Genomic DNA, 12,674 nt, shown 5'->3' with positions numbered 1-12,674 from the left:
TTCATAGGGCACTAAAGACATACAGAGGTACATGCCCCTTAATTTATCAATTATTTCATAAAAGATTTCAAGGTAGATATGTAAAGGTTCTGGTCCCGACCATACCTATCACGATGTACAATTTTATTTATAATTATTGAGAATTCAAAATGCAAGTGACATATGTACTCAAGAAAGAAGTATTTCTCAATAATGTTAATCTTAAAATAACAATATACATAACGAAACAAATGAAACTGCAGATGTTGTTTTTATCGAAAATCAATTTTCTGATCAAGAGTTTGATTCTAAATTGCAAGTATTATATATTAAAGTACATAAGTTGTATATAAAAAATGTCTATTTTCCGAAATGAAATTCAAATTTCCCACCGTATTCTCTTTAGAACTACTTTTCAGAATCTTCGTACATGATTAATTGTCTCTATAAGTTTTTTCTTCGTTGGCATCCAGCAAACAACACTTAAACAAGGGGAACAAATATATATCCAAATTATACCTATAACTAAGGACAGATGGTATTGGACATTTGTATCGAAGGACACATGAATGTTTGTTTCTAAGGACACATGACCTGGAACATGTTTTGATAATCTTTCCTCTTTCCCTTGCCAACTTATTTAAATAAATACATATACATGTACATATGTACAATAAAGGTGAAATACAGTGTAACCTGCCTAACCCGACACCTGAGTATTCCAACATCCTGCTTTAACCACACATTTGCATGGTCCCAAAATATAATTATTCTGGCAGAAAAAAAAATGTGTATTCCGAAATCCTGCTTTATCATACATTTTTTTCTAGTTCCCTAGTCTGTCGAATAACACAGGTTACACTGTACCTCATTTCTTAATACCTAATTATTTCAGTAACTAGTATGCGAACGTGTAACGTCTGAATTCGTGGAGCTCTAAGAGGAGGTGCTTGTAATTTCTCATGCCACTTTTAGGCACTGATTTTGGGATATTTCGTGGAGACCCGTTTAAATTGGTGGAGGAACCCAGGAGTGCCCGGCGAAAACAATCGACCTTCGATAAGTAAAATGACAATCATAGTCAATTAAGATTAGAGTCGAGTGCACCCACACGAACGGCATTCGAACTCACACCCTCAGTGTTGACTGGCTAGTGATTACATTAGTAACTATTTAGATGACTCGACAACCGAGGCCCTGTCTTTATATATTGATATCTATGTCACGTATTGCTTTAAGATGTGATCACTTGTTCTACCTCTATAGTTATGAGTTATAAGAAGATGTGGTGTGTGTGCCAATGAGATAAATTTTCATGCAAGTCAAAATTAATAAAAGTAAACCATTATAGGTCAAAGTACGGTCTTCAACATGGAGCCTTGGCTCACACCGAACAGCAAGATATAAAGGGCCTTTAGTTTACAAATGTCTATGCTAATACAAACATAAGCAATGGTACAGAAATGACTTCATATAACAAAAGTTAAAATGCTTAACGTAAAAAAATTTCATGAAATTTAACTGACAGGATTGCCTCTCAGGCTTTAGGTGTACCCATTTTCATTCTTGTCGGTCATCGACATTTCTTTCACTAAATAATTCAAAATTTGGTGACTATGTGGAACACATCTATCCAATCGAGCTAGAGATACAGGATGCTACAGATACAGTTAAGTCGGCCTCATATCTTGACTTACATCTAGAAATTAACAAAGAGGGTCGGTTGAAAACAAAACTTTACGACAAAAGACATGATTTCAGCTTTCCAATTGTGAACTTTCCATTTCTAAGTAGCAACATTCCAGCAGCACCTGCATAAGGGGTATATATCTCCCATTTGATACGATATTCCCGTGCTTGCATTTCCTATCATGATTTTCTTGATAGAGGGTTGCTGCTCACAAGGAAGCTATTAAACCAAGAGTTCCAAATGGTGAAATCATCCCTTCGTAAATTTTACGGACGCCATCACGAGTTGGTTGACCGTTATGGAATAGCCGTTTCACAAATGATATCGGATATGTTCCTTACGTCGTAACTACAATCCCCTTCCCTTTCATGAATGTGACCTACCGAATTAGACTATTTACCGGATTTGTTATCACATAAGCAACACGACGGGTGCCGCATGTGGAGCAGGATCTGCTTACCCTTCCGGAGCACCTGAGATCACCCCTAGTTTTTGGTGGGGTTCGTGTTGTTTATTCTTTAGTTTTCTATGTTGTGTCGTGTGTGCTGTTGTTTGTTTGTCTTTTTCATTTTTAGCCATGGCGTTGTCAGTTTGTTTTTGATTTATGAGTTTGACTGTCCCTTTGGTATCTTTCGTCCCTCTTTTATAAGATAACTTAATTTTCAAATAACTTAATTCAAGTCTCAACGAAGACAAAATACTTGACGAAATCAAATTCCGGCAAAATATAGGTGGTATCGTTAATGATATTCTCCCAAAAAAAATAATGAGCCGGAAAGAAGGAGATCATTTTGTTTTGAAGGGGTTATTTTTTGTATTCAGACGTCCATGTGTTGTTCACTATTGTTTATCTTTGTTTGTTTAATTTTTTTTTTTTGGGGGGGGGGGGAGTCGGATGATGAGAGTTGATGTGATCTGTAGTAAGAGGGGATTGATGTGATCTGTAGTAAGTAGGGATTGATATGATCTGTAGTAAGTGGGGATGTATTGCTTGCATGAATACTTCTGTGGATGCATTTATTTTCGTTGGTATCAATTTTTTGTTGACATTTAATTTTGTGGTTTTAGTACTGTTTGCACTCATCCTTTGAGAACATTTGTTATTTGTTGAACACTTGAATTCGTGATGCCCCTGTTCACACGAAATAAACGAAAGTTGATATCAAACGAATATTAATAAATCCACAGTATTTCCTGTCTGGTATCAAGTCAGGAATATGTCAGTTGGTATCAAATACATCGTTTCTATGTTTGTGTCTGTTGTTCCGATGTTTTCCTTTTAATGTTTATGTGATCTTGTCTGCCTATCGGATTTTTGTTTCTTCGCCAAATCTGATTTTGACTATTGAACAGCGATATACTACTGTTGTCTTTATTCAAAAAGTACAAAGTAGCAATTTATGCTTTAATTTTAAACGTGCTGTCATTATGCCAAAGAAAAATTGTTGGTCAATAAATGTTTAAAATCCTCATAAGGAGATTTTTTTGGGAGGAGGATCACTACAAGGTCACAGAAGTCTGCGTAATGTAAACATTCATAAAGTGAATTACAAAGGTTAAGACTTTCTCGTCCGTTATATACACTATTATAAAACTTTAAATCTGTGATAGAATAATTCATATAAATGAATGCATATTTGTATAAAAATATATAAAATGCCCTTTCTGTTCAACAACTACATATTAAATGTGTTAAACGCTTTAACCATATTAACGTTGATAAAAAAAATGTACGGAAAACAAGTAACGCAGTAAAATGTCTTTTTTGTTTTTGTTATTGTGAAACGATCTGGATCAAAGCTGATACAATAATGTTCAACTTAAGTGAAGATGGAAGAAAAGTCGAGGTTTTTTCTTGTATAGAGCAGCCAACCAGATAAAAATTTAAAAAAACTCAATTTTGCTTGCAGTGATTTAACTTTTGAAAACACCATATGTTATGTGCACACATATAAAAGGGCCTACATGTAAAGGTATCTTATTAGTTTTTCTGATAGAGCAGTTGTCATGTAGATTGAAAATGATTTTCAAATATTATAAACTAACACTAGTGCTAGCAGCGTTAATTGTTCAAGCAATTCAAAGTAAGTAATATATATTTTATCTATGAAACACAATTTTTGTACCATCAGACACAATGTATCTAATATTTTCAGATTTTTAAACAATCATCTTGTATAACAAAAAGTTAATGTGTGTTTTGCTAATTAAGTTGTCATTACTTGTATGAATGAAAAGTGAGACCATAATAAATTTTTTTTTGGAACCTTTGTTTATCATCATATTAACCTGAACATGAAGTACTTCAACATATAAATAAACAAATTAATCAATGTCTAAGAAATAACAAACCCCACCATATTATGTATGTACTAGTATGTGCCTGTCCCAAGTCAAGAGCCTGTAATTCAGTGGTTGTCATTTGTTTACATGTTACATATTTGTTTTTCGTTCATTTTTTGTACATAAATAAGGCCGTTAGTTTTCTCGTAGTTGATAATACGGTATGGTCTTTGCTCATTGTTGAAAGCCGTACGGTGACATATAGTTGTTAATTTCCGTGTCATTTTGGTCTCTTGTGGACAGTTGTCTCATAAGCAATCATACTACATCTTTTTTTTGTATAAGTAAGCAATGTATTCAACATAGAAAATATTTTAAAAAATGACCAAAAAATTCACGCACAAGCATCGTGCATTAGGAATTTGTCAGGTCAAGAAACAAATAATTTTCAAAATTTTGCATTATTCATACTTATTTTTTCATGACTTTAAAAGTAAAGAAAAGAAAGTTTGTATTGCGGACCAATATAATTCAGGACATCTATTGTGTGAGAGGAATAAATTTCAGATTAAATGTCAAATACAAGTGAACGGTTTTTTTCTAAAAGTAAACCCAAATATTTTCATTCCATCAATGTAGTAAAATGATTATTCTTTAAACAGGTTTACTGATTAGCAATATCTATCCTTAAATGAACTATTTTGTACTCATGCATCAGTGTTCAGTAAACTTGCTAATTTTTATATTGACAAATATCTTTATTTCAGGTAAAAAATGCAAAAAAGGTCCCAAACCCAACAAAGGTAAGTTTTAATGAACTTATATCAATTGTTCAGTTTTTTTGTTAGATTTTTTTGGCATAATATCTCAGGATAGCAAATACAAAAATCGCATCGTTTTAAAAATAACGGAATTTGATGCGACTCTCATAAAAGTGAGAGGTTAAGCGCTATAAAACCAGGTTCAATCCACCATTTTCTACATTTGAAAATGGCTGTACCAAGTCAGGAATATGACAGTTGTTGTCTATTCGTTTGATTTGTTTTATCCTTTAATTTTGCCATTTGATTAGGGACTTTTCGTTTTGAATTTTCCTCGGAGTTCAGTATTTTTGTAATTTTACTTTTGAGTCTAAAATGACAAAATTTCAATCATAAATGGATACAATAACTACTGAATTTACGGTATACAAAGTCAGTATAAATAATACAAAATTCATAGAAGTATAACTATTCAGAATTATAGTAAACTTTTTTTGTTACTTTGGATTTCCCTGGTCACTGAAAGGTGCTTTCTATTATTTTAGTAATTTTCAATATTTTGTTGCAGTCACATGTAACGATCCACAGATTAGAAATTGTGGTAATGCGAGTATATACATTGATGTAGGAGACAATACTGTAGGCGCTGAGGCACATCTATCCTGCTCGAATGGATATACCCTATGGGGGAATGATTCTATTGTATGTTTAGACTCGGGGCAGTGGAGTCAGCAAAATGCATATTGTAAGAAATGTATCTTAATATTTTTTTATACATATTTAACAAGTGTTTTGGCATTCGACATTATTAGGTTTAAAATGAAGCAATAGAAGGCCACCGATGGGTCCTTAACAAAGAAAGAAAACTTCCCAATCAGCTGTGCCCTAAACAAACTCGTTTCAAGTACGTACTTTCATATTTTGCTCTTATGAAATTATTGTTTACCACAATTCAAGATAAAAGGAGAGGTGACAAAGGTAATTCAGTCGTGTGTTTTGCTGTATATAATTTATTATCCGTTTATTATTTTGTACATAAATAAATTTTCTTATTTGAAATGTTCATCATTTGTCATTTTTGGGCCTTGCATAGTTAGCAATCGCATATTAAAGACAAACATTTTCCTTTAATCCAAACTTACAAAATATGATGCCCACAAAAAAACATTTTGAATTTGATCTGCACTTGGTTTGGATTTCCTATCAGAAATCAAGCAGAACATCTTGTGTTTTCATTTATTTTTGTATCACAAATACTCTGATTTTACTTTTTTTCAAGGTATTCCTGATAACATCGGGGAGCCAAATATCCAGTCATTCGATGGGTCTTTATACTTATTTAACAATTTTACTAAAAGTAATTATAGTCAAGCAAAGGTAATCATTGTTATATAGTGTAATAGAAAATTTGATATAACATGTATCTGTTTTCTACGATATAAAAAGAAGATGTGGTATGATTGCCAATGAGACAACTGTCTACAAGAGGCCACAATGACACAGACATTAACAACTATAGGTCACCGTACGGCCTTCAACAATGAGCAAAGCCCATACCGCATATTAAGTTATAAAAGGCCCCGATATGACAATGTAAACATTTTACAAAACAAAGAAACTTATTTAACAATTTTACTAAGAGTAATTATAGTCAAGCAAAGGTAATCATTGTTATTATACTGTAAGCTATAAATTGTTATAACACGTGTATGTTTCTATGAGTACATTTTACAAAACAAAGAAACATGTTTAACCATCCAATATTTCATTGGAAAATTAAAGGTAAAGATACAGTTATTAAATGGCCGTCAAACCATCAATTAAAAAAAGCATTTGTTTATCAAGAAGTCATTCAATGTGCACAAACGTCACCGTTTTTGTTATTTGCTCTTGGTTCAAAGGGATTGCAAGTTACTACTAAACAAATTGGTTGTGTATTGCTGTCATTCGAGATATGCTTGATAAATATCTTGAATGGTTTGTTACTTTATTCGAATGAGGCCGACTTCATACAAGTAACATATTCTAACTGTAAAATATATAAAAGTAGATGTGTTATAATTGTCAATGAGACAACTCTCCACAAGAGACCAATATGACAAAGAAATTAACAACTATAGGTCACTGTACGGCCTTTAACAGTGAGCAAAGCCAATACCGCATAGTCAGTCATAAAAGCTACATATGATACTGATTAATTTCTAATCAGAATACATTCATGAAAGAAGATTGTACTATATGTATTGTTTTTGTCTAAATGCTATGATTTATATAACGTTTTATACATTATTGAAGGCATACTGTACCAACATATGTTCAACCCTCATCGAAATTAACAACCAGGAGGAAGACCAGTTCCTTTTAGAGACTATGAATAACTTAGAAATAGGTAAGCATATCTATTTTTTTAGTATGTTCACCACGAACCGAAACAATTATCACGTGCTCTTCGATCAATCTCTTATATAGAGTTATCGAACGTTGCTCTCTCTCTCTTAATGATCGACAACTCTGCAGAGATTGCTTTTCGATATTAATTCGGTTATGAGGGTGGTAAAGGGCTATTTTCGTTTTGTCATTTTTATATTACGGGCAGTCGTGAACAAGGTTCGTTATTCACCGTGTTTTGTGAAATCGGTAAAATAAAACCAACGTGCAAGACCTTTGTAATCGTGCGTTCATCGTGAAATGGCAATTTCAATTTGCGTTCTTCCGTGCAGAATCCCCCTTTTTACGCTCGGTTATGATTTTTGACAGAAAAATTGGTCAACACAATACTATTTCTAGTATCTTCTTAGTATAAAACACTTATACTCAGTGAGTTTAAACAAAATTAGATCATCCTCTTGAAATAAGACAATATGTTTAAGTAAGTTTGCAAATCATGTGTAGTATTTTATAAATCCGTAAATAATTATTTTGCTCACATATGTCTATTTTATCCTTTACCTTGAATGTGGAGACCTCAAAATGAACAGGAATCGTCCTTTTTGATTTATTTCCCTCGGTTTTAGTTTGTAACCCGAGTTTTTTTTCTCAATCGATGTATGAATTTCGAACAGCGGTATACTACTGTCGTCTTAATTTATATGTTACCATACATTCAAGTATGGATATAACGTGAGGTTGAACAACTGGACACAACTAAGCTGCACTTATTCGGGCTATTTATTGTACTTTTTACCATGACCTTTTAGTATGTAGTGACCTTAATACCAATAGGGATCTCCTTCTCTTTATTTGTGATAATTTATTGAAGAACAGTTGAAATCCGAAATTTCTTAGGTAGCATTCACATAAGACCATGTTTGATGGACGATCTAAAAGCTTACTTTGTAGTATGTATATTATACGGAAAAGCAACATCGTCCTGCAAATGGCAACTTATTTGGTAATCCTGATTGTCCCACTCTTTTTCAATTCATACAATATACTTAACATGACTTGATGGGAAACGTTTAATATAAAACAAATGGAAATGAAAAGATATCATATCTTATTTTGAAACATCCCTCTATTTTGAACATGAATTGTAATATGGTAAATATATAACCAGTAAATAGATGATACTTTTATTCAATTTTTGTTTATATAGATTTTTTGTGGATAGGATTAGAGTCGATTAATGGTGGGAATTATAGTTGGCCCTCAGGTAATACAACACAGACAAACCAGTATGAAAACTGGTTTGACAATGTACCACAAAGCGTAATAGATAACCCCGCAGCAGGATCTTGTGTACAGGCATTCCCGTTTTATGATTTTTGGTTACCAAACCCTAAAAATTTATGCGATACCAAACTGGACGACTTCGTTTGTGAATTGAGGTGAATATTTTATCTTTACTTCCTTTATTTGATAATATTATTGGAAATTGTGCACATCAAACAAAGTATAGAAACAAATAAATTTGAAAAGTAGATTAAACATAAACATGTATGCGGGTTAAATTCTAAATATCTGGAATTTTAAATTGATATCATAAATTAACAGAGCAATACTTAAGATACATATTAAGCTAAATTATTAATCAATCATGGATCTCCTTTTTGGTAAATTGGATATTTTTTTAGATGGCGGTAATATGCTGACTCAGACTTCATCTTATATTTGTTATTGACATGATTTGAGCTTTAAATGACCTTTTATGATCAGTTGGAGTCTTCTATGAAAATGTGATTGGCATTGGCAACATTTTCACGTTGTATCGTATGTGACAAAGGAGTAGGTTCAGTAAGACCCCTTTTTGGCCTCAAAATATAGCAGTTTTAGAAAATTGTGAAAATGTAATCGTTTAGATATTTATTGCAAAGTAGAATGCTTCTGCTACATAAATATGGGCTGCTTTTGACGACACAATGCACATATATCGGGTACTAGCATCATTAAGTCATGCTAAATTACTGAAATCTTCACAATTGTAGCATTTTAGTTAAATTTTATAAGGTTTCCGTCTGAAATGAAAGTGTCCGCATTCGTGTTCATTCATAATATTAAAATGTAAGTTGTATTTGATGATAATACATAATATATATAAAGGTTGAGGATGAACACGGATGCGGCCACTTTCATTTTTGACAAAAACCATATGAAAAATGACGATTTTTGGCATATTTGATAGATTTTTCATATTTAAGCTTGAATCGGGGCGTTTTAAATGACTTAGTAAGTTAAAATCTTCCACATTAACTAATTGAATCAAATGAAATAGACACATAAGTGTTTAGAAAGTGTCTAAAATCTTTCGTTAGATGAACTTGAAAATTGAGGCCGAAATCGGCCCTTACCGGACCTACTCCTTTCATTCATAATAGGTATAATAAGTCTGAGATAAGTGAATATCAAATTGGTCTTGTTATATAAAAATAAAAAGATAAATATTCTGAACAACAAAGCAAACATGCAAAATACACACGACTTCTGTGTTGACAAATTCTGCTGCATTTGTTATATAAAAAAAAAGGATTCATATTCTGAACATCGGAGCAATCAAGCAAAATACACAAGACTCCTGGTTTGACAAATTCTGCTGCATTTGTTATATAAAAAAAGGATTAATATTCTGAAAATAAAGCAAACATGCAAATGAAATAAACACACACAACTTCAGTTTTTAAACATTCTGCTGCATTTTCATGGCTGCGGTCTAATGTGTTTTTTAAAGGTAAAAAATAACACATAAATGAAAATCATGCTGCAGAATTTTTTTTTTTTTTTTAATCTTTTCTGCTATGAAATTTAGAAATAAATATATAATACTCATTAGCGATTTTCTTTATTATAGGATCAACTGATGTCAAGAACAGAGTGGAAAACAGTTTAGTACATGTAGTTGTGAAAATAAAATATAACAAAATCCATTATGTAATTGTTTTGCTGTTTCATCTCCCATCATGAATATAAAGTTACAGGACATGCCTGAATTATTTATGGACATCTTCTAAAACATGATGTTAAAGATGGCAAATTCGTTTCAATATTAACACGACGCAGATCGTGCTATAAAATTTTCCTGTATTTTTCTAAGTGCTTAATAACAACATGAATAAGGACAATTTAATAATATCTGATAGACGTACTAGGGGGAAACATAAATTTAGGCAAATATCAACAAATAAAGATGTCTATAAATTTTCTTTTTATCCTCGCACTATTTCGGACTGGAACTCACTACCTGAAGCAATAGGTATGTCTGACACCCTGGAATCCTTCAAAAGTGGCATATCTACTATAACATTTGAAGGATCCACAACAACTTATTAAACTACAAAGCCACTGTACATAATGTATATATGTTATTGTTAATGATTTTTCTTCGTCATATTATTTTAAATTAAGTCCATATGTACATAGCACACAGGTTCCGGGAAGTTTTACACTCCTACCAAGGAGTCTACTCCCGTATTCGGAAGAAGAAGAATAAAGAGTTGATGGCATTTGAAAGTTAAACATTATCCAATAATTGACTTTTAATCAGGTCAATACTTGAGATTGATACTAAGATTTATCAAACCCAGATATACAGATATGATATTCACAGATATGAAAGGGGATTTATGGATCGAAGATCTACCCAAGAGGGCCGTTGGCCTCGGTCAATATCATATCTCTGGGATTGATGATTAATTGCATCAACTGACATCAAAAATCAACAATTGTTATATATCCTGTGACTTTTAAAACTGCTCTTTATATTATCTAAATGGATCTTTTTCTTTTTTCAATTTCACACTTTTGCAAGTTGAAATGTTCCATAAAGATCAGTTAAATGAAACTACACCGAAAACATAAAGAGAGATATACATTCAGACCAAAAAAGGAAGAAAAAAAAACCAAAAATGCACGACTTCATCACCCTTGTCATTGACGTTGCCATTACATATCTAAGTGTTAACTGTTTGAAATCTTATACGAATGAATGAATAAATACTTTATCATAATATACAATATAATGTACATTGAGTACTAACATAATGATTCAGTCAGCCAAATAGGTATGATGCACTATCATGGTTAACTTTAAATTAAACAGATATAAAAAATGAGGTCAAATTATAATATTTAAAAATGTAGACATATTGCACCTGTCCTAAGTCAGGAATCTGATGTACAGTAGTTGTCGTTTGTTAATGTAATTTATACGTGTTTCCAATTTCTCGTTTTTATATAGATTAGACTGTTGGTTTTCCCGTTTGAATGGTTTTACAATAGTAATTTTTGGGGCCTTTTATAGCTTATTGTTCGGTGTGAGCCAAGGCTTCGTGTTGAAGGCCGTACCTGACCTAAAATGGTTTAATTTTATATATTGTTACTTGAATGGAGAGTTGTCTCATTTGCACTCATACCACATCTTCCCATATCTATATGTATTTAATGTTTACAATAGACAGAGTAAACAGTTATATATATTTACGTCTTATGTGGAGCAAGCTTAAATAAAGCTTGTTACAAGTTTGATATTAGCATAAAGGAGAACTGTAATGGATTCGTTTGCAGATATGTCATCCATATTTACTCGGTGCATACTAGATGGTGACTATCATTACAATGTGTTTCGTGCATCAGTATAACTGTCACAATAGTTTAGGAAATGTGTTTCATCTTCAATCGAACCTGAGCTACACAATTTATATAAATGTAGATTAGTTGGAATGTTTCTTTCTCTAATTTGATCGACATTTGATGGTATGATACTAAACCACTAACGGGAAGGATTGTGCCTGATGTTCATATGAAAAAATCATAATCTTTCAGTCAGTTTAATTGAAGTCTGGAGCTGGCATGTCAGTTAACTGCTAGTAGTCTGTTGTTATTTATGTATTATTGTCATTTTGTTTATTTTCTTTGGTTACATCTTCTGACATCAGACTCGGACATCTCTTGGACTGAATTTTAATGTACGTATTGTTATGCGTTTACTTTTCTACATTGGCTTAGAGGTATAGGGGGAGGGTTGAGATCTCACCAACATGTTTAACCCCGCCGCATTTTTGCGCCTGTCCCAAGTCAGGAGCCTCTGGCCTTTGTTAGTCTTGTATTATTTTAATTTTAGTTTCTTGTGTACAATTTGGAAACTAGTATGGCGTTCATTATCACTGAACTAGTATATATTTGTTTAGGGGCCAGCTGAAGGACGCCTCCGGGTGCGGGGATATCTCGCTACATTGAAGACCTGTTGGTGACCTTCTGCTATTGGTTTTTTTTCTATGGTCGGGTTGTTGTCTCTTTGGCACATTCCCCATTTCCATTCTCAATTTTAATTATCCTTTTTCCGAAGCCATTGAGTAAAACAAATCAACGTGTTGATCAAAATATCATTGGATAATTTAAAGGGTCATAACCTTTTTAGCTTACTAGAATAATCAAAATATGCCGACAGGTGTTAATGAAATTGACAACTTCGTGGAATTTGAAAGGCACTCGAAGGGGATTTTCGTTAAACAAAAAAGCAAATTAGTAAC

General features: G+C 32.5%; 1 protein-coding gene across 1 annotated transcript in view; it reads left to right on the top strand.

Moving 5' to 3' along the window:
* LOC143052595 (uncharacterized) overlaps positions 1-10,053 on the top strand; it is a 52,738-nt gene extending 42,685 nt beyond the window's left edge. Inside the window, exons 3-8 of the mRNA XM_076225658.1 lie at positions 4,720-4,755; positions 5,282-5,458; positions 5,993-6,090; positions 7,009-7,102; positions 8,309-8,540; positions 9,998-10,053. Coding sequence (XP_076081773.1) covers positions 4,720-4,755; positions 5,282-5,458; positions 5,993-6,090; positions 7,009-7,102; positions 8,309-8,540; positions 9,998-10,007 — 647 coding nt within the window. The 3' untranslated portion in view covers positions 10,008-10,053. The remainder of the gene's footprint in view (positions 1-4,719; positions 4,756-5,281; positions 5,459-5,992; positions 6,091-7,008; positions 7,103-8,308; positions 8,541-9,997) is intronic.
* Positions 10,054-12,674: the final 2,621 nt, after the last annotated feature.

Source organism: Mytilus galloprovincialis, chromosome 11, assembly GCF_965363235.1.
Source record: "Mytilus galloprovincialis chromosome 11, xbMytGall1.hap1.1, whole genome shotgun sequence".
In the NCBI taxonomy this organism is placed as follows: Eukaryota; Metazoa; Mollusca; class Bivalvia; order Mytilida; family Mytilidae; genus Mytilus; species Mytilus galloprovincialis.
Note: the sequence above shows the minus strand (reverse complement) of the source record. Positions and strands in the feature narration are given on the sequence as shown.